The sequence below is a fragment of the Nerophis lumbriciformis genome, linkage group LG26 (assembly GCF_033978685.3).
Source record: "Nerophis lumbriciformis linkage group LG26, RoL_Nlum_v2.1, whole genome shotgun sequence".
NCBI classification, from domain to species: Eukaryota; Metazoa; Chordata; class Actinopteri; order Syngnathiformes; family Syngnathidae; genus Nerophis; species Nerophis lumbriciformis.
Genome location: NC_084573.2, coordinates 6,173,413 through 6,199,825, shown reverse-complemented (window position 1 = coordinate 6,199,825; position 26,413 = coordinate 6,173,413). Strand labels below are relative to the sequence as shown.

The window sequence follows — 26,413 nt, the reverse complement described above, 5'->3', positions numbered from 1 at the left end:
CAGTGGCCCAAAGATGCCAAAGTGGCAAGAAATTGGACGTTTGTTCCGCACACTTTACCCACGAAAGCTATGCTACGACAGAGATGGCAAGAATGTGTGGATATCCTGCGACACTCAAAGCAGATGCATTTCCAACGATAAAGTCAAAGAAATCTGCCGCCAGACCCCCAGGAAAATAGAGCGGATGAGGGTATGTCTACAGAATATATTAATTGATGAAAACTGGGCTGTCTGCACTCTCAAAGTGCATGTTGTTGCCAAATGTATTTCATATGCTGTAAACCTAGTTCATAGTTGTTAGTTTCCTTTAATGCCAAACAAACACATACCAATCGTTGATTAGAAGGCGATCGCCAAATTCGTCCTCGCTTTCTCCCGTGTCGCTGGCTGTCGTGTCGTTTTCGTCGGTTTCGCTTGCATACGGTTCAAACCGATATGGCTCAATAGCTTCAGTTTCTTCTTCAATTTCGTTTTCGCTGCCTGCCTCCACACTACAACCATCCGTTTCAATACATGCGTAATCTGTTGAATCGCTTAAGCCGCTGAAATCCGAGTCTGAATCCGAGCTAATGTCGCTATATCTTGCTGTTCTATCCGCCATGTTTGTTTGTATCGGCATCACTATGTGACGTCACAGGAAAATGGACGGGTGTATATAACGATGGTTAAAATCAGGCACTTTGAAGCTTTTTTTTAGGGATATTGCGTGATGGGTAAAATTTTGAAAAAGACTCCGAAAAATAAAATAAGCCACTGGGAACTGATTTTTAATGGTTTTAACCCTTCTTAAATTGTGATAATGTTCCCCTTTAATATTTACCTGCTTTTCCAGAAGAGGAAGAACACTCGTCCACCAACTAAAATTTCTACTTGTTACCGCCGTCCTGGTCACTTGGGAGCCGTAACATTAGCAGTGTTAGCTCGATTTGTAGTGTAGCTTTTAGCTTAGACTTCTAATGTAGGACAACCGCTTCACCAACTTCCCAAAATACCCCAAATACATATTGCGCACACACGATTGCACCATGCATAAAAGAAATAACAAAAAAAAGCTTCAGCCTATTGTTTACAAGCTTGGGCCAAAGCAGCAGTGCAGTGTAGTTAGTAACGAGACATCCGTGTGGAGGTTTTATTGATCATAAATTTAACATAATTATTTAATCAGGCTTTTTGGTGTTTTACTAGAGCAGGGGTCGGCAACCTTTACCAGTCAAAGAGCCATTTCGACCAGTTTCTCAAATTAAAGAAAACAATGGGAGCCACAAAAATCTTTTGAAATTTAAAATGAAATAACACTGCATAAAAAGTTGTTTTTTTTGCTTTGTGCTATGTATAAACCAAGGGTCTCAGACACGCGGCCCACACCTTAACATGAAAATTGAATGTTAGTGCGGCCCGCGGGTTTTATATGAATGGCGCTTGACAGCGTCATACTTGTCAACCCTCCCGATTTTTCCGGCAGACTACGAATTTCAGGGCAACTATTCTCTCGAACGTGCCGTGATGCTACATCATTTGGCGCCCACTACAACCAGAGTGCCGGCCCAGCGACACGTTGTTTGAGAATTCTGCTTGCTCACGTAAGTGACAGCAAGGCATAATTGATCAACAACCACACACGTTACACTGACGGTGGCGTTATAAAAAACTTTAAGACTCTTACTAATAATGCGCCACACTGTGAACCCACACCAAACAAGAATGACAAACACATTTCGGGAGAACATCTGCACCGTAACACAACATAAACACAACAGAACAAATACCCAGAATCCCATGCAGCCCTAACTCTTCCGGGCTACATTATACACCCCCGCTACCAAACCCCGCCCACCTCAACCGACGCACAGAGGGGGGAGGGGGGTTGATGTGTGAGGGAGCAGGGTTGGGGTGGGGGGTGGGTTTTGGTGGTAGCGGGGGGTGTATAATGTAGCCCGGAAGAGTCAGGGCTGCATGGGATTCTGGGTATTTGTTCTGTTGTGTTAAGGTGCAGATGTTCTCCCGAAATGTGTTTGTCATTCTTGTTTGGTTTTGGTTCAAAGTGTGGTGCATTATTAGTAAGAGTGTTAAAGTTGTTTTATATGGCCACCGTCAGTGCAACCTGTGTGGCTGTTGACCAAGTATGCCTTGCTGTCACTTACAAGTGCAAGCAGAAGATTCATACAAGAAGAGGCTGGGCTGGCACGCTGCATATACAGATTGTAGAGGGCGCTAAATGCTGTACCATCATGGCACGCCCTCATTATTATTGTAAGGGTGAAAATCGGAGAATATTAATCCCGGGAGGTTTCTGCGAGAGGCACCGGAATCCGGAAGTCTCCTGGGAAAATCGGGGGAGTCGGCAAGTATGCAGCTGAGCCGCATCAGAGTGATCAAAGAGCCGCGGGTTGCCGACCCCTGTACTAGAGTGTATAAAATTTCTGGGTTTGATTCTTTTAATAATTCATGTTTTTTAATTTACTCACTGTCATGGGCATGTTCACATTTTTGCTCAATGATTAGCCATAATCATGTTCCATTCTCTTTGTCATTGTTTTTAGTTGATTAACAGTTGCAGTGATGCTCGTGTGTGAATGATATTGGAGCGCAGTAATGCTCACAAAGTGCATTGTTAAATGTGTTTCCACAGAGAGATCCAACAAGCCAGCAGACATGTACTGATACAGGCTGTCAGACACCATCACCAGAGACATGCTCAGTTGGGACACAGCAAACCATAAAGACTCTCCAACCGCATGTCAGAAGTAAAGGTGTGTAAAGTAGTGTAACTACTAGTAGTAGAAGTCAGTAGTGTCATTGTAACTAATGCTTCTTTTTTCTTTGCACAGGGACACAGACAACATCACATCATACAGGTAAGTGGAGGTCAACACCGGGTGTCATCATTGAGAGGCTAGAGACAAAACAAAAGGGCTGACTCCTCAAATTAGTTTGATTTCTTTACTTAATCCATTCATAATTTAATTCCACCTACTGATATGCTAAAGGTTTTAACTGTTGTAGGTGCATACAAATGCTTTTAAATTAGATTTCCCTCTAAGGTTATATTTCTCTTTTTGAGAAGACTTGTTGTACATTCTCGGGTAGCAGGTTTTTTTTAGCTGTTTGCAACAGACAACATGACACTATACAGGTAAGTGGAGGTTAACACAGGATTGAGAGGCTCCAGACAAGTACCCTGTAGTGTTAAAAATATAAATAGAATGTAAACCAACTTGACATTAGAGATGTCCGATAATGGCTTTTTTGCCGATATCCGATATTGTCTAACTCTTAATTACCGATTCCGATATCAACCGATACTGATATATACAGTCGTGGAATGAACACATTATTATGCCTAATTTTGTTGTGATGCATTAAACAATGTAACTTTACCATGAATTGATTTACGTGGACCCCGACTTAAACAAGTTGAAAAACTTATTGGGGTGTTACCATTTAGTGGTCAATTGTACGGAATATGTACTGTACTGTGCAATCTACTAATACAAGTTTCAATCAATCAATCAAAAACAAGGTTTTCCAAAATAAGAGAATAACTTCAACTCAAGTTATGGAAAAAAATGGCACTGCCATATTTATTATTGAAGTCACAAAGTGCATTATTTTTTTTAACATGCCTCAAAACAGCAGCTTGGAATTTGGGACATGCTCTCCCTGAGATAATCCTGATACCCACTACAACTATGGGAAATACTTTCACATAGTGCATTATTTAAATTTTTTTTAAACATGCCTCAAAACAATAGCTACAAAAACAATGAAGGCACACAGCTTCAGTCCAAAGTATACTAGAGCATACTTGCCAACCTTGAGACCTCCGAATTCGGGAGATTGGGGTAGGGTGTTTGGGGGGGCAGGTGTAGCGTCCCGGAAGAGTTAGGGCTGCAAGGGGTTCTGGGTATTTGTTCTGTTGTGTTTATGTTGCGTTACGGTGCGGATGTTCTCCCGATATGTGTTTGTCATTCTTGTTTGGTGTGGGTTCCCAGTGTGGTGCATATTTGTAACAGTGTTAAAGTTGTTTATACGGCCACCCTCAGTGTGACCTGTATGGCTGTTTATCAAGTATGCCTTGCATTCACTTGTGTGTGTAAAAGTTGCATATATTATGTCACTGGGCCGACACGCTGTTTGTATGGAGGAAAAGCGGACGTGACGACAGGTTGTAGAGGACTCTAAAGGCAGTGCCATCATGGCACGCCCCCAATATTGTTGTCCGGGTGGAAATCGGGAGAAATTCGGGAGAATGGTTGCCCTGGGAGATTTCCGGGAGGGGCACTGAAATCCGGGAGTCTCCCGGGAAAATCGGGAGGGTTGGCTAGTATGCCCTACGTCCGTGTTTTACCGTACAACTGCGTTTTAAATAGTCATTAATTTTACTTTTTGAAACCGATACCGATCATTTCCGATTTTACATTTTAAAGCATTTATCGACCGATAATATCGGCAGGCCGATATTATCGGACATCTCTACTTGACATCCATTGAATGGACATGTGTAAGGGTGCTCCCCACATCTGGGTCCCTTCTCAAGGTATTGTTTTCCCTGGCTGGAGCTTTATTTAGTTTTTCCTATCCCGGATGCGGTTTTAGCCTGGATGTGGTTTTAGATCAGGGGATGTCGTTGTGAGCTAACCCACATAAAGTGCACATGCATGTAAGAATCATGTTAACCAACATATCTTTTTTTTTTAAAATTATTTCCTTATTCAACATATCTACACTGCTCAAAGTTATCTTTATTATAAATTTTCAACACATGCTGAACAAGCACGACAATTTTAAAAAGGTTTCTCCTTGCACGACGGTGTAAGTTAAAGGGGAACATTATCACAATTTCAGAAGGGTTAAAACCATTAAAAATCAGTTCCCAGTGGCTTATTTTATTTTTCGAAGTTTTTTTCAAAATTTTACCCATCACGCAATATCCCTAAAAAAAGCTTCAAAGTGCCTGATTTTAACCATCGTTATATACACCCGTCCATTTTCCTGTGACGTCACATAGTGATGACAACACAAACAAACATGGCGGAAAGAACAGCAAGGAATAGCGACATTAGCTCGGATTCAGACTCGGATTTCAGCGGCTTAAGCGATTCAACAGATTACGCATGTATTGAAACGGATGGTTGTAGTGTGGAGGCAGGTAGCGAAAACGAAATTGAAGAAGAAACTGAAGCTATTGAGTCATATCGGTTTGAACCGTATGCAAGCGAAACCGACAAAAACGACACGACAGCCAGCGACACGGGAGAAAGCGAGGACGAATTCGGCGATCGCCTTCTAATCAACGATTGGTATGTGTTTGTTTGTCATTAAAGGAAACTAACAACTATGAACTAGGTTTACAGCATATGAAATACATTTGGCAACAACATGCACTTTGAGAGTGCAGACAGCCCATTTCAGGCGCGCTAAGAACATATATTTTTCCACAATTTTAGCACTCAGGTTAACCATACCTAAATAGACACAAAATACTGCATTACACAAGACTACCCGAATGTACTCGAATGATTGAAAAAAAAAAAAGTTTTTAAGCTAAATTATTGGTAAACACAGTTTATGTATAATCATTTACGTAAAACCGCGAGTAATGAATAAAGTTTTCATCAATTAATATATTCTGTAGACATACCCTCATCCGCTCTCTTTTCCTGAAAGCTGATCTGTCCAGTTTTGGAGCTGATGTCAGCATCTGCTTTGAGTGTCGCAGGATATCCACACATTCTTGCCATCTCTGTCGTAGCATAGCTTTCGTCGGTAAAGTGTGCGGAACAAACGACTGACCATTTCGTCGGCTTTCCCCACAGCCTCGTATTTTGAACAAATTTCGTCCAATTTCTTGCCACTTTCGCATCTTTGGGCCACTGGTGCAACTTGAATCCGTCCCTGTTCGTGTTGTTACACCCTCCGACAACACACCCACGAAAGTGAGAAAATGGCGGATTGCTTCCCGATGTGACGTCACGTTGTGACGTCATCGCTCCGAGAGCGAATAATAGAAAGGCGTTTAATTCGCCAAAATTCACCCATTTAGAGTTCGGAAATCGGTTAAAAAAAAAAAGGTCTTTTTTCTGCAACATCAAGGTATATATTGACGCTTACATAGGTCTGGTGATAATGTTCCCCTTTAATTGAAGTAAATGCTAGTGCCATTATCTTGACATAATGATATGCGCTCGGCATTACATTTCTTGAAACCAGCAAACTTATACTAAAAACTAATTTATTGTTCTTAATGGAAAGGCAACAAGGCAACCGTTTGTTACTCTCGGGGTCTCCTAGCCGCTCAGGCAAATCATATTGTCTAAAAATGCATTTTTCCATCGACAACATGACATCATCGCGCCAAGTGTGTGCTCTTTCAATTAGTGCGCATATACACAGCCCGGCCCCCGGCCAAATTTTTTTCAATTGTAATTTTGAAGAATTTACCTGAATGTGCATGAACTATTTCTGTTCAAAATTGTTTGAAATGTTAAATGTTTAAATACTGTCAGTTTGCTGTGCTGTGCCAACTGTACTACTATATGAGTACATATTTTCTATTGTTTCATTGAAAATAAAACAGCAAAGTCCATTTGGCTGTCATATGCTTGAAATAAGAAATGATTACCGTATTTTTCGGACTATAAGTCGACCTTTTTTTCATAGTTTGGCCGGGGGTGCGACGTATACTCCAGAGCGACTTATGTGTGAAATTATTAACATATTACTGTAAAATATCAAATAATATTATTTATCTCATTTGCGTGAGCGACGAAGCAAATGTCCGCAATCGTCACACACACGCCAACCAATAAGAATTTGGCGGGGACGGGTCATGGCAGAAGTGCATTGTGGGTTTTGGAATGCTAACTGCTATATGCTATACGCTACTGCCGGAGCTATTAAAATGGATCACATCAACAATCGCGGTAACTTATAAAAACTGAGAAAGCCTGAACTAAAATGGCACCGAAAAGGAAATCATATACTGCAGATTACAAGCTGGACGTAGTGAAATATGCACCAGAAAACGGCGATCGAGCAGCAGAAAGAATGGACGCTAGCGGGGCGCATACCAGGAGCGACAACCAAGGAGGAAGATTTCATGGGATTTAGCGATTAGGAGTGACAGATTGTTTGGTAAACGTATAGCATGTTCTATATGTTATAGTTATTTGAATGACTCTTACCATAATATGTTACGTTAACATACCAGTTGGTTATTTATGCCTCATATAACGTACACTTATTCAGCCTGTTGTTCACTATTCTTTATTTATTTTAATTTGCCTTTCAAATGTTTATTCTTGCTGTTGGATTTTATCAAATAAATTCCCCCCAAAAATGCGACTTATGCTCCAGTGCGACTTATATATGTTTGTTTTCTTCTTTATTGTGCATTTTCGGCCGGTGCGACGTATACCGTATTTTCCGCACTATAAGGCGCACCTAAAAACCACAATTTTTCTCAAAAGATGACAGTGCGCCTTATAACCCGGTGCGCTTTATTACGATTAATTTTCATAAAGTTTCGGTCTCGCAACTTCGGTAAACAGCCGCCATCTTTTTTCCCGGTAGAACAGGAAGCGCTTCTTCTTCTACGCAAGCAACCGCCAAGGAAAGCACCCGCCCCCATAGAACAGGAAGCGCTTCACCCGCCCCCGGAAGAAGAAGAAAAAACGCGCGGATATCACCGTACGTTTCATTTCCTGTTTACATCTGTAAAGACCACAAAATGGCTCCTACTAAACGATCCGGTTCATAAAAAGACGCAATCTCTCCATCCGCACACGGATTACTACCGTATTTCACAGCAACTGAACCGCACTGTGGAACGGGAGCACGTACGGTGAATATTCGCTCCACAGGGAATGAGAAGTCATCCTTCACTGTGGTTCTAGCTTGCCATGCTAACTTCCACTCATGGTGATATTCAAAAGGAAGACCTTGCCAAAAGAGACCTTTCCAGCCGGCGTCATCATAAAAGCTAACTCGAAGGGATGGATGGATGAAGAAAAGATGAGCGAGTGGTTAAGGGAAGTTTACGCGAAGAGGCCGGGTGGCTTTTTTCACACAGCTCCGAAGGCGAACACACCTTCACTAAGACGGGCAGACAGCCTCGGACGACATACGCCAACATTTGCCAGTGGATCGTAAATGCTTGGGCAGATATTTCGGTCACAACTGTGGTCCGAGCTTTCCGGAAGGCAGGATTCACAGAACAACAGCGACACTGACTCCCGATGACTTCTACGAGACGGAACCGGCCATTTTGGATCCCACGCTTGCGCAACTTTTCAATTCGGACACCGAAGACGAAGAATTCGAAGGATTTACGAATGAAGAATAACTTCAGAAGGTGAGCGCTATGTTTATTTTGTGTGTTGTGACATTAACGTTCGAGCAACATTATGTTACTATTGCTCTACACCATTTTGAATTTTACTATGTTTGTGATTGCACATTTGCGTACATTTTGGGACAGAGTTGTTAGAACGCTGGTTTTCAATATATTATTAAAGTTTGACTGAACTATCTGACTGTTTTTTTGACATTCACTTTAGCGCAGCGTTTTTTTGACATTCACTTTAGCGCAGCGTAGGCGCGGCTTATAGTCCGGGGCGGCTTATTGGTGGACAAAATTATGAAATATGTAATTCATAGAAGGTGCGGCTAATAATCCGGTGCGCCTTATAGTGCGGAAAATACGGTACTCCGGATCGACTTATAGTCTGAAAAATACGGTACTTTAAAAAAGTAGTTTTATACTTGTGAGTGTTGATGACACAGCTTTGCAACAGTTGATATTCTAGTTTCAAGCATGTTTTACTCAATATAGGTCATCAAATCTCAGCTACAAGCTGTAATATCTTACTGACATCATTTAGGACCAAAACCCTTAAAACAAGTAAAACACTCTGACATAAAATCTGCTTAGTGAGCAGAATTATCTTATCAGACAGAAAATAAGCAAATATCACCCTTATTTGACATATTCAATCTTACTTAGATTTCAGTTTTTGCAGTGCATATTTGATTAATTTAGAACATGTTGACTATCTAATAGATTGTATGTTTCATCTTGCAAATTGACGCTGCTTTAAAACGTACTTGAATTGATGTTGACAAAGTTTAGCTGGCTGACTTTAGCTAAAATGATAAGTTATTTTTCACACAACTTCGTCTCACGCTTGTTAGCTAGCTAGTAGTGTTGTCCCGATACCAATATTTTGGTACCGGTACCATTATTATTTCGATACTTTTCGGTACTTTTCTAAATAAAGAGAACCACAAAAAATGGCATTATTGGCTTTATTTTAACAAAAAATCTTAGGGTACATTAAACATATTGTAGAGGTTGCCCTCCAGTGGGTTCCTCAGACCACCAAATACTGCCACGAGAGCCCGGATCAGGTTTACAACACTGTTTTATTTTCATAAAATCGTGCCAGTGTTTTGCTTTCCAGCAAAATGTTTTCTCTGCGTCCGTCTCTCGCTCCCACTCCAGCTCCAACCACGTGTCTCATTCCGGCTGCTGCTAATAAAGGCGACAGGTGATTAAATAACAAGGCCCACCTGGGCCATTTACGCACCTGTCGCTGTCTTCGAGGCCGGTCCTGGCACACCCTGTTCCGTGGCAGGCCCTCAGGCCACACCCCCCTCCACACATATGTTTCTTATTGCAAGTTTGTCCTTAGATAAAATAGTGAACATACAAGATGACCTTTTGTCTAATTTCTGTAAATCTGTTAATCCCGTCCTCAAACTTTTCAATACTTGACTGATGTACAAGGATAAAACAACAGCAACAACAAATGTGCATGGACTTGGATTTAGTTAAATAAATATAAGGCATTCAGATGAACAAAAATAAATGTAAGACATTCAGGGGGGGCATAGAGAGACACACGAGTGTTGTTTGAAAACAATCTTTGTCCACATTAAAACGTTTACCACCTGTCATTCACATCTTGTCCAAGGAGAAGCCAACAAAACTGACATAACACATGTGCATCAATATCGTGATATATTACATGCACAATCATGTATATATTATATTTAATATCACACACTAGGAACCATTTGTGTGAATGTTGTCTGTCTATCTGTGTTGGCCCTGTGATGAGGTGGCGACTTGTCCAGGGTGTACCCTGCCTTCCGCCCGATTGTAGCTGAGATAGGCTCCAGCGCCCCCTGCGACTCCAAAGGGAATAAGCGGTAGAAAATGGATGGATGGATCAATATAGTGATATATTTCATGTACAATCATGTATATATATTATATTTGATATCAATATAGTGATATATTACATGTACAATCATGTATATATTATATTTGATATCAATATAGTGATATATTACATGTACAATCATGTCTACTTTATATTTAAAATAAATGTAGTTATGTATTACATGTTCAATCATGTGTACTTTATATTTAACATCAATATAGTGATATATTTACTTTATATTTAACATCATTATAGTGATACAGTATATCACATGTACAATCATGTGTATATTATATTATATTTTGATATCAATATAGTGATATCAAATATATATATAGTGATATCAAATATATATATATATATATATATATATATATATATACACCGGTGTGTATATATATATATATATATATAGTTACATACTTTCTTTTTTAAATCAATATAGTGATATATTGGAATAAGCGGTAGAAAATGGATGGATAGTGATATATTACATGTACAATCATGTGTACTTTATATTTAAAATCAATACAGTGATATATTACATGTACAATCATGTGTACTTTATATTTAAAATCAATACAGTGATATATTACATGTACACTCATGTGTACTTTATATTCAAAATCAATATAGTGATATAGCACACGTACAAGCATGTGTACTTTATATTTAAAATCAATATAGTGATATACATTGATCATTGACTGTGTTGATTCAAGAGTGATATATTTTTAGTGGCCGTGCGCGACCCGAGGGTCCCTGGTTCAATCCCCACCTAGTACCAACCTCGTCATGTCCGTTGTGTCCTGAGCAAGACACTTCACCCTTGCTCCTGATGGCTGCTGGTTAGCGCCTTGCATGGCAGCTCCCTCCATCAGTGTGTGAATGTGTGTGTGAATGGGTAAATGTGGAAGTAGTGTCAAAGTGCTTTGAGTACCTTGAAGGTAGAAAAGCGCTATACAAGTACAACCCATTTATCATTTAAATGTGTGAATGGAACTGGAACATTTTAAGGAATCATCCAATCTGTTCCACGGTTGAACCCCCCTGACAGAAACACAAACACTATGTATTTGTTAAATATGTTCTCTTAAACCATTATTACAAACACATGCTAGCAATTCTTCGGGATTCTGAAAAGTAGGTTTACATTTTTTTGTCCTGTTCTATGTTCTCTTTCGGGTTTACCAGCAGCTGTCTTGTTTGTATGTAAGGTTAATCTTCTGTGATTATTTTGTCTTTTTTCATGGGTTGTTGTATTGCTTCTGTTATTCCCTGGTGTACAGTATGGTCATGACATCTTAAATATGTCAACCGGGTGACTGATGAGCTTTGGAGAAATGATCAGAACATAACCTGATGAAGGAGACAATGTCTTGTGTGACTGAGCAAAGCTGGATTTCTCTTAAAGGGGAACATTATCACCAGACCTATGTAAGCGTCAATATATACCTTGATGTTGCAGAAAAAAGACCATATATTTTTTTAACCGATTTCCGAACTCCAAATGGGTGAATTTTGGCGAATTAAACGCCTTTCTAATATTCGCTCTCGGAGCGATGGCGTCACAACGTGACGTTGCATCGGGAAGCAATCCGCCATTTTCTCAAACACCGAGTCAAATCAGCTCTGTTATTTTCCGTTTTTTCGACTGTTTTCCGTACCTTGGAGACATCATGCCTCGTCGGTGTGTTGTCGGAGGGTGTAACAACACGAACAGGGACGGATTCAAGTTGCACCAGTGGCCCAAAGATGCGAAAGTGGCAAGAAATTGGACGTTTGTTCCGCACACTTTACCGCGAAAGCTATGCTACAACAGAGATGGCAAGAATGTGTGGATATCCTGCGACACTCAAAGCAGATGCATTTCCAACGATAAAGTCAAAGAAATCTGCCGCCAGACCCCCATTGAATCTGCCGGAGTGTGTGAGCAATTCAGGGACAAAGGACCTCGGTAGCACAGCAAGCAATGGCGGCAGTTTGTTCCCGCAGACGAGCGAGCTAAACCCCCTGGATGTCTTGGCTCACACCGTCCCTTATGCCACCGAAGATGATCAAGAGAAGAATATCGACCCTAGCTTCCCTGGCCTGCTGACATGAGGGTATGTCTACAGAATATATTAATTGATGAAAATTGGGCTGTCTGCACTCTCAAAGTGCATGTTGTTGCCAAATGTATTTCATATGCTGTAAACCTAGTTCATAGTTGTTAGTTTCCTTTAATGCCAAACAAACACATACCAATCGTTGGTTAGAAGGCGATCGCCGAAGTCGTCCTCGCTTTCTCCCGTGTCGCTGGCTGTCGTGTCGTTTTTGTCGGTTTTGCTTGCATACGGTTCAAACCGATATGGCTCAATAGCTTCAGTTTCTTCTTCAATTTCGTTTTCGCTACCTGCCTCCACACTACAACCATCCGTTTCAATACATGCGTAATCTGTTGAATCGCTTAAGCCGCTGAAATCCGAGTCTGAATCCGAGCTAATGTCGCTATAGCTTGCTGTTTTATGCGCCATGTTTGTTTGTGTTGGCATCACTATGTGACGTTACAGGAAAATGGACGGGTGTATATAACGATGGTTAAAATCAGGCACTTTGAAGCTTTTTTTCGGGATATTGCGTGATGGGTAAAATTTTGAAAAAAACTTCGAAAAATATAATAAGCCACTGGGAACTGATTTTTAATGGTTTTAACAATTCTGAAATTGTGATAATGTTCCCCTTTAAGGATGTGTTTGTCTTTTTGTGTCCTTCAGACATTTGCGAAAAACATCTCCTTGAGCAGCAAGAGTGGACCTCAAGGATGGAGCAGGATGAGCCCCAGCACTCCTACATTAAAGAGGAAGAGGAGGAGCCCCCACAAATAAAAGAGGAAGTGGATCCCCACATTAATGGGGAAGAAAAGCCAAAGCAACCACACATTAAAGAGGAGGAGCCGCATACCTCTTACATTAAGGAGGAGGAAATTGAGTCACACCCTTCCCTCACCTTACAGAGAAATAGCTCCTCTCACATTAAAGAAGAGGAGGAGGAACACAGCATCTGTCAAGAATGGTTGGAGGAGTTCCATGTCATTGTGAAGAGTGAAGATGATGAGGTCAAAGGTGAGAGTGAGGAGAAGAGAGAGGTGGAGCCTCCAAGCAGCAGCTCAACTCAACACATGACAACAGAAGCTGATGGAGACCACTGTGGAGGATCACAAGCAGACAAGCTCTTAGCTCCACTATCAGATAGTGAGGACACAACGTCACACTCTCCTGACACTGATGATGAAGACTCTAAAGATGATAAGACATGTCACACTGACAACACACGCCTGACGTGTCCTCACTGCGACAAAACGTTCAAATATCGTTGCTTTCTGAAAACACACATGAGAAAACACACAGGGGAGAAACCTTTCTCCTGCTCAATCTGCGGTAAGGGTTTTTCACAAAACGGTGCCTTGACATTACACATGAGAACACACACTGGAGAAAAACCTTTTCCTTGTTCAGTCTGCGGAAAATATTTTACTCAAAGGCAACATTTGAAAATACACATGATAATGCATACCGGAGAAAAACCTTTTTCCTGTTCAATCTGCGATAGAGGTTTTGTACAACGCAGTGAGTTGAAGGTACACATGAGGACACACACTGGAGACAAGCCATTCATGTGCTCAATTTGTAGTAAAAGATTCACCCAGAAGGCCAATTTAATCATGCACACAAGAATACACAGTGGTGGAAAACATTTTATCTGTTCTGTCTGTGGTGCAGGATTTACACAAAATCACAATTTAAAAACTCACATGAGAATACATACTGGGGAAAAACCCTTTTCATGTTCAGTTTGTGGTAAAGGTTTTATACATGTTGGCGAGTTGAATGTACACATGGTAATGCACACAGGAGAAAAACCTTTTTCTTGTTCAGTGTGTGGCAAAGGTTTTATACAAAGTAGTTGTTTGAAAGTACACATGAGAATACACACTGGAGACAAATCCTTCATCTGCTCAATTTGTAGTAAAGTATTCTGCCAGGAAGCACATTTGAAAGTACACACAAGAACACACACTGGTGAAAAACCGTTTATCTGTTCAATATGTGGTAAAGGCTTTACTCAAAGTCACTCTTTGAAAACACACATGAGAATACACACAGGAGAGAAAGTGTTGAGTTGCAGTGTGTGTGATGAAAGATTCTCTTCTAAGTACCAGTGTAAGAAACACAAGTGTCCTGGTGAGAACAGCAGCAGCAAATGAAATAAACTGTCAAAACTTTAACTTTCTAACAACATCAGCACATATAACATGTGTGACATCATTGTTGTGTGTGTAACACAATCTTGTTAATATGATTCTAACATTTATAGATATTTTTCCGTCAAGTACATGAATTAATATACAATATTGTGTACTTTTATTTATAATGAACAGAACCATTTGAAAAGGTGAAACTAAACACATGTTACATACAATAAATATGTCACTTTTGAACATATTTACAGCGTTTTTATATAGGTTTTTAGAATAAAGAAGTGTATCATATTTTTATGTCTAATTATGAATGATTCCATAGATGATATCCTTTACACGATGCACGTGTTTGTTTTACATGTGTTCATACCTTTGCTTTTGACTGCACATAAATCCGTCTTAGTTCATATTTACTGGTTCACATCTGAAACATCTTCTGGAAGCATATTATTATTTACTTTATGCATCATTTGAGCAGTTGTGTTGTACACACGATCATTTACTTTTAACATTTATGAATCAATTGTTGGGTCTCTATAACCCATTCTATTATCTTTATTACTCTCTTGTAATGTGAATATTGTTTGATATTGGTTGTTTTATATGTATGTCCCTTATTCAATATATAGATGAGAGAAGATGGCAGAATTCTTTATGGAAGGTTTTGAAGTATGGTTTTATTTTTACGAATCTACATTTGTGAATTAAAAAAAAAAAAACTTGACAATTGCTGTTTAAAACAATATTTTTTTTCTCTTTCTTCGAATCCGAAAACTATCAATTTCAGAAAACATGGGCAAGTTTGGAATGTTAGGGTAAGCCATCATCCCGCAGAGCTTTACTGTACATACATTCATCAAATAAATGCTCTGTTGATACTTCTCTACAGGTTGAACATACATGGAGGACGTTTCTCAAAGCTTAATGATAGCTGGAATAAACTTCTTGGACCATAAATAAGTATCATATGATACGATATATCATGGTATCATATCATATGGTATGATATCCCATGGGGAAACCGTATGTTCGCCAACATTGAAGCAAAGACATGTCTTCTTCTCACCTGAATTACTCCATCTTGAACCTGTGCATCTTTTTCTAAAGCGTCATCTTGCTGACTTGAGACTAAATCAACACGCATAACTTGTGGAGGATAGAGAAGGTGGAGGATAGACTGGCTCGCATTAGCTGGTAGCTAGAGATCGACACAAAAGTGAGTGTGAAGGACAGTGCTGAGAAGAAGCGGGCGACATTCGTTGAATTGAAGAAAGAAATCAAAACGTGACAGCGTGTGTGGGCGGACTCGGAGCGCATCGCCTCGAGTCTGAAGCAGAACGAGTCGATAACGCCAGCCAAGGACGTTAATATTATGTTTTATGACATTTATCCATTAAAATATGGAGAAGATGCTGATGTGTTTGACGGAGAAGTAGCTGGAAGGACCTGCCGTAGAAGTCCACTCATGTTTACTTTACTTCATAAAACTACTCTACTTGTTTGTACTACATGCTATTGTGTTGTTTTCCAACACTATTTTATACAGAATTTGTTTTTCTTCTTAAAAACATGTTAAAATGCGATGTTGTGGGGGACCGAGCACCGCATAAAGTCATTTCAGCGGGTGATGTTGATTTGAGATAAAGACTGTTTTAAGTTACCAGCTCGGTCAATTAAAGGGGAACATTATCACCAGACCTATGTAAGCGTCAATATATACCTTGATGTTGCAGAAAAAAGACCATATATTTTTTTAACCGATTTCCGAACTCTAAATGGGTGAATTTTGGCGAATTAAACGCCTTTCTATTATTCGCTCTCTGAGCGATGACGTCACATCGGGAAGCAATCCGCCATTTTCTCAAACACCGAGTCAAATCAGCTCTGTTATTTTCCGTTTTTTCCACTGTTTTCCGTACCTTGGAGACATCATGCCTCGTCGGTGTGTTGTCGGAGGGTGTAACAACACGAACAGGGACGGATTCAAGTTGCACCAGTGGCCCAAAGATGCGAAAGTGGCAAGAAATTGGACGTTTACCGACGAAAGCTATGCTACGACAGAGATGGCAAGAATGTGTGGATATCCTGCGACACTCAAAGCAGATGCATTTCCAACGATAAAGTCAAAGAAATCTGCCGCCAGACCCCCATTGAATCTGCCCGAGTGTGTGAGCAATTCAGGGACAAAGGACCTCGCTAGCACGGCAAGCAATGGCGGCAGTCTGTTCCCGCAGAGGAGCGAGCTAAAACCCCTGGAGTCTTGGCTCACACCGTCCCAAGATGATCAAGAGAAGAATATCGACCCTAGCTTCCCTGGTCTGCTGACATCAACTCCAAAACTGGACAGATCAGCTTTCAAGAAAAGAGCGCGGATGAGGGTATGTCTACAGAATATATTAATTGATGAAAATTGGGCTGTCTGCACTCTCAAAGTGCATGTTGTTGCCAAATGTATTTCATATGCTGTAAACCTAGTTCATAGTTGTTAGTTTCCTTTAATGCCAAACAAACACATACCAATCGTTGGTTAGAAGGCGATCGCCAAATTGGTCCTCGCTTTCTCCCGTGTCGCTGGCTGTCGTGTCGTTTTCGTCGGTTTCGCTTGCATACGGTTCAAACCGATATGGCTCAATAGCTTCAGTTTCTTCTTCAATTTCGTTTTCGCTACCTGCCTCCACACTACAACCATCCGTTTCAATACATGCGTAATCTGTTGAATCGCTTAAGCCGCTGAAATCCGAGTCTGAATCCGAGCTAATGTTGCTATATCTTGCTGTTCTATCCGCCATGTTTGTTTGTGTCGGCATCACTTTGTGACGTCACAGGAAAATGGACGGGTGTATATAACGATGGTTAAAATCAGGCACTTTGAAGCTTTTTTTAGGGATATTGCGTGATGGGTAAAATTTTGAAAAACTTCAAAAATAAAATAAGCCACTGGGAACTGATTTTTAATGGTTTTAACCCTTCTGAAATTGTGATAATGTTCCCCTTTAAAGCATAACCAAGCATGCATCACTATAGCTCTTGTCTCAAAGTAGGTGTACTGTCACCTCCTGTCACATCACGCCCTGACTTGTTTTGTCTTTTTTGCTGTTTTCCTGTGTTTTACTTCTTGTCTTGCGCTCCTATTTTGTTGGTATTTTCCTGTAGCAGTTCCATGTCTTCCTTTGAGCGACATTTCCCGCATCTACTTTGTTTTTATCCTTCTTTGTGGGGACATTGTCGATTGTCATGTCATGTTCGGATGTACATTGTGGACGCCGTCTTTGCTCCACAGTAAGTCTTTGCTGTCGTCCAGCATTCTGTTTTTGTTTACTTTGTAGCCAGTACAGTTTTAGTTTTGTTCTGCATAGCCTTCCCTAAGCTTCAATGCCTTTTCTTAGGGGCACTCACCTTTTGTTTATTTTTGGTTTAAGCATTAGATACCTTTTTACCTGCACAAAAAAGCATTAGACACCTTTTTACCTGCACACTGCCTCCCGCTGTTTCCGACATCTACAAAGCAGTTAGCTACCTGCTGTCACCTACTGATATGGAAGAGTATTACACGGTTACTCTGCCCAGCTCTAGACAGCACCGACACTCAACAACAACACATCAATTGCAGACTATAATTACTAGTTTGCAAAAAATATTTTTAACCCAAATAGGTGAAATTAGATCATCTCCCACGGCACACCAGACTGTATCGGCACAGTGGTTGAAAAACACTGCATTATGAGACTGGTGGTGGTACATAAACCTAGCTAGCTAGAGATATTGGCCCCAAAATCATTTAACAAGTACAGGAACAGCTAGCTAGCTTGAGTGGAAGTCTGCTGGAGTAGTCTACAGTCATACAATAACAAACAATTACACCTCTATTACACTTAAATACCATAGATCAAATATATTTACCCCAGTAATATCATCTAATCCTACCGGATCTTGGGCTCAAATACTAGTGTGGCCCTGCTGTAGTGTGTAGCATGCTGGGAATGATCTGTGCATGTGATGGAAGAATGCACTGCACATGTGATGGAGGAATGCACAGTGCAGGGTTGAAATTCTACTGAATTTGCATTAAATCAGGTTGTTTCATCAAATAATCATGCTGCAAGATCTAGCATGTTGCATTCAATGTTTATTCCCATTAATTTCCTATTAATTCCCATGGAAAGTTTCCAACTTTGAATATTCTGGGAATTTTGCAACCCAAGTTATAAAACATGACGTCATGAAAGTTAAGATACAATTATTATTTTTTTGGGTCAAAGTTCATTACCAAAGTTGGTTGAATCAAATTAGTAACGTGTAACACAAAGTACACATTGTACTACACACTTGTGAAAATACAGAATGGTTCTTTCCTCCTGGCAGGCAAGCCCAGCATGGAACACTTCACTGTTTACTCAACACAGACGTCATAAAACATCAAAGCTCACATTAACGCATTCACACACCGGACCAACATTTGGGAATAAGGATGAGGTGCTAGAGGAAAGTAAAATCACCTCTTCACATTAGCCTTTCCAAACTGACCCTGCCCTAGGTGTCTCTTATTATTATTATTTTTTTAAGTTTTATTTTATTTTTTATTTTTATTTTTTCTAATAAAGTTGTTTTTATCGTCCCTCCTCCCCCAGCCCCCCCACCCCCACACACACATGTAAAGCGACTTTGGGTATTTAGAAAAGCGCTATATAAATCCCAGGTATTATTATTATTATTATTATTAAAATGTATTTCATCTATTTGTGGCAGTGTTTTGCCCTCACTTCATGTATTGAGGTTCTACAGCTTGGCACACTGCTAACAATCCAAGACGTTCCAATTAAGTTCCAAAGCAGATGAATCCCTTTAGAATTACTATCAAATTGAAGCACTTTCCACCTTAATATTGAAGTATTTGAACAGTTTACTTACAGACTTATCTTTTCCAAGGCTTGTAAGAGCTAACACAACTTGTCTGCTTCTCATTTGTCTAATAAACTGACTTCCTGAAATCGTCAACCCGGGAGTACCTAAACAAATCAAGCGCGGTAATTTCCTATTGCCACAAGGTGTTAGTAAGAGTCTACAATAAAATGGGCATAAAAGGCAGAATCACATAGTTATGTTTAAGTTTCACTTTTGTTTCTTATAGCACATACCTGTGGTACGTTCAATGACCCTTAAAGGCCTACTGAAAGCCACTACTACCGACCACGCAGTCTGATAGTTTATATATCAATGATGAAATCTTAACATTGCAACACATGCCAATAGCTTACTAAAGTGCAATTTTAAATTTCGCACGAAATATCCTGCTGAAAACGTCTCAGTATGATGATGTCAGCGTGTGACGTCGCGGATTGTAGAGGACATTTTGGGACAGCATGGTGGCCAGCTATTAAGTCGTCTGTTTTCATCGCAAAATTCCACAGTATTCTGGACATCTGTGTTGGAGAATCTTTTGCAATTTGTTCAATGAACAATGGAGACAGCAAAGAAAAAAGCTGTAGGTGGTAAGCGGTGTATTCCGACTGCAGCAACAACACAAACACAGCCGGTGTTTCATTGTTTACATTCCCGAAAGATGACAGTCAAGCTTTACCATTGGCCTGTGGAGAACTGGGACAACAGAGACTCTTACCAGGAGGACTTTGAGTTTGATACACAGACGCGGTACCGTGAGTACGCATGCAGCTGCGGCTTCCAAACATTTGATCGCTTGCCCGTACGTGCGTGCCGCTATGTGCATGTCACGTACGTAACTTTGGGGACTTTGGGGAAATATATGTGCTGTATGAACTTTGGGGAGGTGAACGGTACTTTGGGCTGTGGGATTGAGTGTGTTGTGCAGGTGTTTGAGTTGTATTGGCGGGTTATATGGACGGGAGGGGGGAGGTGTTTGTTATGCGGGATTAATTTGTGGCATATTAAATATAAGCCTGGTTGTGTTGTGGCTAATAGAGTATATATATGTCTTGTGTTTATTTACTGTTTTAGTCATTCCCAGTTGAATATCAGGTCCCACCCGCCTCTCACAGCGTCTTCCCTATCTGAATCGCTCCCACTGCCCTCTAGTCCTTCACTCTCACTTTCCTCATCCACGAATCTTTCATCCTCGCTCAAATTAATGGGGAAATCGTCGCTTTCTCGGTCCAAATCGCTCTCGCTGCTGGTGGCCATGATTGTAAACAATGTGCAGATGTGAGGAGCTCCACAACCTGTGACGTCACGCTACTCGTCTGCTACTTCCGGTACAGGCAAGGCTTTTTTATCAGCCACCAAAAGTTGCGAACTTTATCGTCGATGTTCTCTACTAAATCCTTTCAGCAAAAATATGGCAATATCGCGAAATGATCAAGTATGACACATGGAATGGACCTGCTATCCCCGTTTAAATAAGAAAATCGCATTTCAATAGGCCTTTAATTACATTTCGAAAGGAGAGTCATTACTTGGGGGTCAACCCTCAGTAAATTCACTGATAATAATAATAATGATATTTTATGATTTATTTTTATCCAGGAATATGTGAATCAAATGACAAACAAAACACACCAAATATCCATCCATGCATCTTCTTCAGCCACTAAATATTAACTACATTTATTTACCCATTTTGTTGAATCATACATTGTTTATTGCATAAAGGTCTGAGGACATACATATAAAACAATCACAAAACATATTACAAAAGAGAGTAATATAAATAATTATTGAATGGATTAAAGAGACCCAACAAATGATTCATAAAGTCACACATTTTAAAATTGTATAAAAGACAACTGTTCAAATGATGTATAAGGTAAATAATAATATGCTTCCAGAAGTGGTCCAGAAGATGTTTCAGATGTGAACCAGTAAATATGAACTAAGAGGGATTTATGTGTACTCAAAAGCAAAGTTATGAACACATGTAAAACAAATATGTACATCATATAAAGGAGTTCATCTATGCAATCATTTACAATTTGAAATACAAACATACATTTTAAAAAAACCCATCAAAAACACTATTATGAATATCCATGTAGGCAACATGTTTTGTGCTACTTTTTTAATGAATGGGGAGAAAAAATGAACGTACAGGTAGGCAGGGTTTTCCATAGACTGCCAAGATACCTCTGGCGGAGAGGCCGTGGTCTCCATTACCTCATGCGTAATTTGCAAAATGTGCTATTATGACATTTGTTTCTATAAAAAGGCTAACAAAAAATGTATACATACATTTAAAAACAAATTTGTTATTAATATTGACAAATATTTATTTCATTTTGCCACATTTTCAATTGTTGCTGCTTTTTGTACAATATACTTTGTTGAGAATTTTACAAGTGTCTAAAGATATTTAACGACATTTTAATCAAAAACGACTAGCAGCAAATATGGCACCTTTTCCTGGTGTTATTATAAAATGTACTGGTGTTTAGAGACAAAAGAACAAGCGAGCGTGACATCACACTTGCTTGGCGCTGTTGCTCCAGTTGGACTTTCTCTTCTTAAAAGCCGCCACTGTACTCTTTAAAATGTGCACATTTTGGCAGATGGATGTCTGCGGTTGTATCTGCAATATATACACACGTTCTGTCCGTGCCTGAAAGGTGATTGGCGGAGAATGGGGAAGTGTTTTTGTGTGTCCGGGGAAGCACGGACTCACAGACACAAAAGTCTTGCACGGGAGGCAAAATTTGTTGGAATTGTGTCGTTATCATAAGAGTGGTTGTGTGATTTCTTCTGGGGGCTACAATACATTATATCACTTTCATTTGTATCAAAGTAAAAAAAAAAAAAAACGTATTTTCAAGGTGTGGCGGTAATAAAAATGCAATTACATAAAACACACTTTCAATGACATAAAGGGCAGGCAGAAAACATATGTACACAATGTTGTGTACTACTAATTTGTGCACTTGACTGAAAAACACTAATCTTATAACATCTAATCTAAATGTTAGGAGCATATTAACAAGATTGTGTTTCACACATGTTATATGTGCTGATGTTGTTAGAAAGTCAAAGTTTTGACAGTCTATTTTGAATCCTGCTGCTGTTCTCACCAGCACACTTGTGTTTCTTACACTGGTACTTATAAGAGAATCTTTCCCCACACACACTGCAACTCAACACTTTCTCTCCTGTGTGTGTTCGCGTGTGTTTTACAAGCCCTGATGGGTCAGCGAAGCTTTTGCTGCAGCTTGAACAGGAATATGGTTTTTCGCCAGAGTGTTTTCTCGCGTGTACTTTCAAGTATTGACGTTGAATGAAACCTTTGCCGCATATTGAACAGATAAAAGGTTTTTCCCCAGTGTGTATTCTTGTGTGCATTATCAAATATGCCTTTTGGGTGAAGCTTTTAAGACAAATTGAGCACATGAATGGTTTTTCTCCAGTATGTGTTCTCACGTGTATTTTCAAATCACAGTTTTGTATAAAACCTTTAGCACAGATTGAACATGAAAAAGGTTTTTCTCCAGTGTGTGTTCTGGCATGTATATTCAAATGTTGCTTCTGGGAGAAGCTTTTTTTGCAAACTAAGCACAGGAATGTTTTTTCCCCAGTGTGTGTTCTCACGTGTACTTTCAGATGACTCGGGTATTTAAAGGTTTTGTCACAGAGAGAACATGTGAAGTGTGTGTTGTCAGTGTGACATGTCTTATCATCTTTAGAGTCTTCATCATCAGTGTCAGGAGAGTGTGACGTTGTGTCCTCACTATCTGATAGTGGAGCTAAGAGCTTGTCTGCTTGTGATCCTCCACAGTGGTCTCCATCAGCTTCTGTTGTCATGTGTTGAGTTGAGCTGCTGCTTGGAGGCTCCGCCTCTCTCTTCTCCTCACTCTCACCTTTGACCTCATCACCTTCACTCTTCACAATGACACCAATCACTGGGAACTCTTCCAGCTCTCCCTCCTGACTGATGTGATGTTCCTCCTCTTCTTCTTTAATGCGAGGGGGACGTGACTCCTCCTCCTCCTCCATAAGGTGTGGGGGTCGTGGCTCCTCCTGCGCCATACTGGAGGTCCACTCTTGCTGCTCAGGGAGAAAATGTTCTTGGTGTACGTCTGCAGGACACAAGAAGACGAACACATGCTTTTGAAAAAAGAAAACTCCAGCTTTGCTCAGTCCCATGAGAAACGGTCCTGCGCTAGCATATGTTCTGATAATGTCTCTGAATATCTCAGCAGCCACCACGTTGACGTTCAAGAAGTAATAACTAAAGCTGGGTATCATGTTCGATTTGTTTTCGATTCACAATCGATAAATCACAATTCCTTTCAATTCGATTAGGTATACGCTTAAAGGCCTACTGAAATGTGATTTTCTTATTTAAACGGGGATAGCAGGTCCATTCTATGTGTCATACTTGATCATTTCGCGATATTGCCATATTTTTGCTGAAAGGATTTAGTAGAGAACATCGACGATAAAGTTCCCAACTTTTGGTCGCTGATAAAAAAGCCGTGCCTGTACCGGAAGTAGCAGACGAGTAGCGTGACGTCACAGGTTGTGGAGCTCCTCACATCTGCACATTGTTTACAATCATGGCCACCAGCAGCGAGAGCGATTCGGACCGAGAAAGCGACGATTTCCCCATTAATTTGAGCGAGGATGAAAGATTTGTGGATGAGGAAAGTGAGAGTGAAGGACTAGAGGGCAGTGGGAGCGATTCAGATAGGGAAGATGCTGTGAGAGGCGGGTGGGACCTGATATTCAGCTGGGAATGACTAAAACAGTAAATAAACACAAGACATATATATACTCTATTAGCCACAACACAACCAGGCTTATATTTAATATGCCACGAATTAATCCCGCATAACAAACACCCCTCCACCCCCGTTCATATAACCCGCCAATACAACTCAAACACCTGCACAACACACTCAATCCCACAGCCCAAAGTACCGTTCACCTCCCCAAAGTTCATACAGCACATATATTTCCCCAAAGTCCCCAAAGTTACGTACGTGACATGCACATAGCGGCACACACGTACGGGCAAGCGATCAAATGTTTGGAAGCCGCAGCTGCATGCGTACTCACGGTACCGCGTCTGCGTATCCAACTCAAAGTCCTCCTGGTAAGAGTCTCTGTTGTCGAAGTTGGTAGAGTGGCCATGCCAGCATTCGGAGGGTTGCTGGTTACTGGGGTTCAATCCTCACCTTCTACCATCTAGTCAAGTCCGTTGTGTCCTTGGGCAAGACACTTCACCCTTGCTCCTGATGGCTGCTGGTTAGCGCCTTGCATGGCAGCTCCCGCCATCAGTGTGTGAATGTGTGTGTGAATGGGTAAATGTGGAAGTAGTGTCAAAGCGCTTTGAGTACCTTGAAGGTAGAAAAGCGCTATACAAGTATAACCCATTTATCATTATTATTTATCTTCCGGGAATGTAAACAATGAAACACCGGCTGTGTTATCCGGCACAACAGTCAAGGGGTGCATTCTACGGCGGGGGTGCGTTATCCGGCACAACACCTGCCGCAATACACCGCTTCCCACCTACAGCTTTCTTCTTTGCTGTCTCCATTGTTCATTGAACAAATTGCAAAAGATTCACCAACACAGATGTCCACAATACTGTGGAATTTTGCGATGAAAACAGACGACTTAATAGCTGGCCACCATGCTGTCCCAAAATGTCCTCTACAATCCGTGACGTCATGCGCTGACGTCATCACACCGAGACGTTTTCAGCAGGATATTTCGCGCAGAATTCGAAATTGCACTTTACTAAGCTAACCCGGCCGTATTGGCATGTGTTGCAATGTTAAGATTTCATCATTGATATATAAACTATCAGACTGCGTGGTCGGTAGTAGTGGCTTTCAGTAGGCCTTTAACTATAGACAATGTCTGAAATACACAGGTTTTTTTTTAATCTTCCCACAAACATCCATCCATCCATTTTCTACCGCTTATTCCCTTTGGGGTGGCGGGGGGCGCTGGAGCCTATCTCAGCTACAATCGGGCGGAAGGCGGGGTACACCCTGGACAAGTCGCCACCTCATCGCAGTCTTCCCACAAACAACTACGGCCAATTTTTAATTAAGAAAGGAATTGAAAGTGAATGTATACTCGTACTGCAACATTCCATGACTGCAAATTGCATTAAAATATTGTTTCTCCAAGTGCAAAATATTGACAGTAATATGTAAGCCACTCTCCTGGGACTGTCAGTTTTAGACAGGATTTAAATTCCTACTGAAAGCCACTACTACCGACCACGCAGTCTGATAGTTTATATATCAATGATGAAATCTTAACATTGCAACACATGCCAATACGGCCGGGTTGTAGGTGGGAAGCGGTGTATTGCCGCAGGTGTTGTGCCGGATAACGCACCCCCGCCGTAGAATGCACCCCTTGACTGTTGTGCCGGATAACACAGCAGGAAGATGACAGTCAAGCTTTACCATTGGCCTGTGGAGAACTAAGGACAACAGAGACTCTTACCAGGAGGACTTTGAGTTGGATGCGCAGACGCGGTACCGTGAGTACACATGCAGCTGCGGCTTCCAATCATTTGATCGCTTGCCCGTACGTGCGTGTTGCTATGTGCATGTCACGTACGTAACTTTGGGGAAATATATGTGCTGTATGAACTTTAGGGAGGTGAACGGTACTTTGGGCTGTGGGATTGAGTGTGTTGTGCAGGTGTTTGAGTTGTATTGGCGGGTTATATGGACGGGAGGGGGGAGGTGTTTGTTATGCGGGATTAATTTGTGGCATATCAAATATAAGCCTGGTTGTGTTGTGGCTAATAGAGTATATATATGTCTTGTGTTTATTTACTGTTTTAGTCATTCCCAGCTGAATATCAGGTCCCACCCGCCTCTCACAGCATCTTCCCTATCTGAATCGCTCTCACTGCCCTCTAGTCCTTCACTCTCACTTTCCTCATCCACAAATCTTTCATCCTCGCTCAAATTAATGGGGAAATCGTCGCTTTCTCGGTCCGAATCGCTCTCGCTGCTGG

The 26,413-nt window shown here is 40.8% G+C and overlaps 2 protein-coding genes across 2 annotated transcripts in view; one reads left to right on the top strand and one right to left on the bottom strand.

Annotated features, from left to right (window-relative positions):
- The window catches only part of LOC133623954 (uncharacterized), a 98,719-nt gene that overhangs the window by 55,390 nt on the left and 16,916 nt on the right, over window positions 1-26,413 (bottom strand). The gene's annotated exons all lie outside the window — the stretch shown is intronic.
- LOC133624034 (uncharacterized) lies at window positions 2,633-14,472 on the top strand. Its single transcript, XM_061987619.2, has 3 exons — window positions 2,633-2,750; window positions 2,829-2,855; window positions 12,983-14,472. Exon 3 carries the CDS (start codon window positions 13,030-13,032, stop codon window positions 14,470-14,472), a length of 1,443 nt encoding a protein of 480 aa, XP_061843603.2. The 5' UTR covers window positions 2,633-2,750; window positions 2,829-2,855; window positions 12,983-13,029.

Coding starts and splice junctions, on each gene's coding strand:
- LOC133624034 (XM_061987619.2), top strand. CDS start 13,030: ATGGAGCAGGATGAGCCCCAGCACTCCTACATTAAAGAGGAAGAGGAG.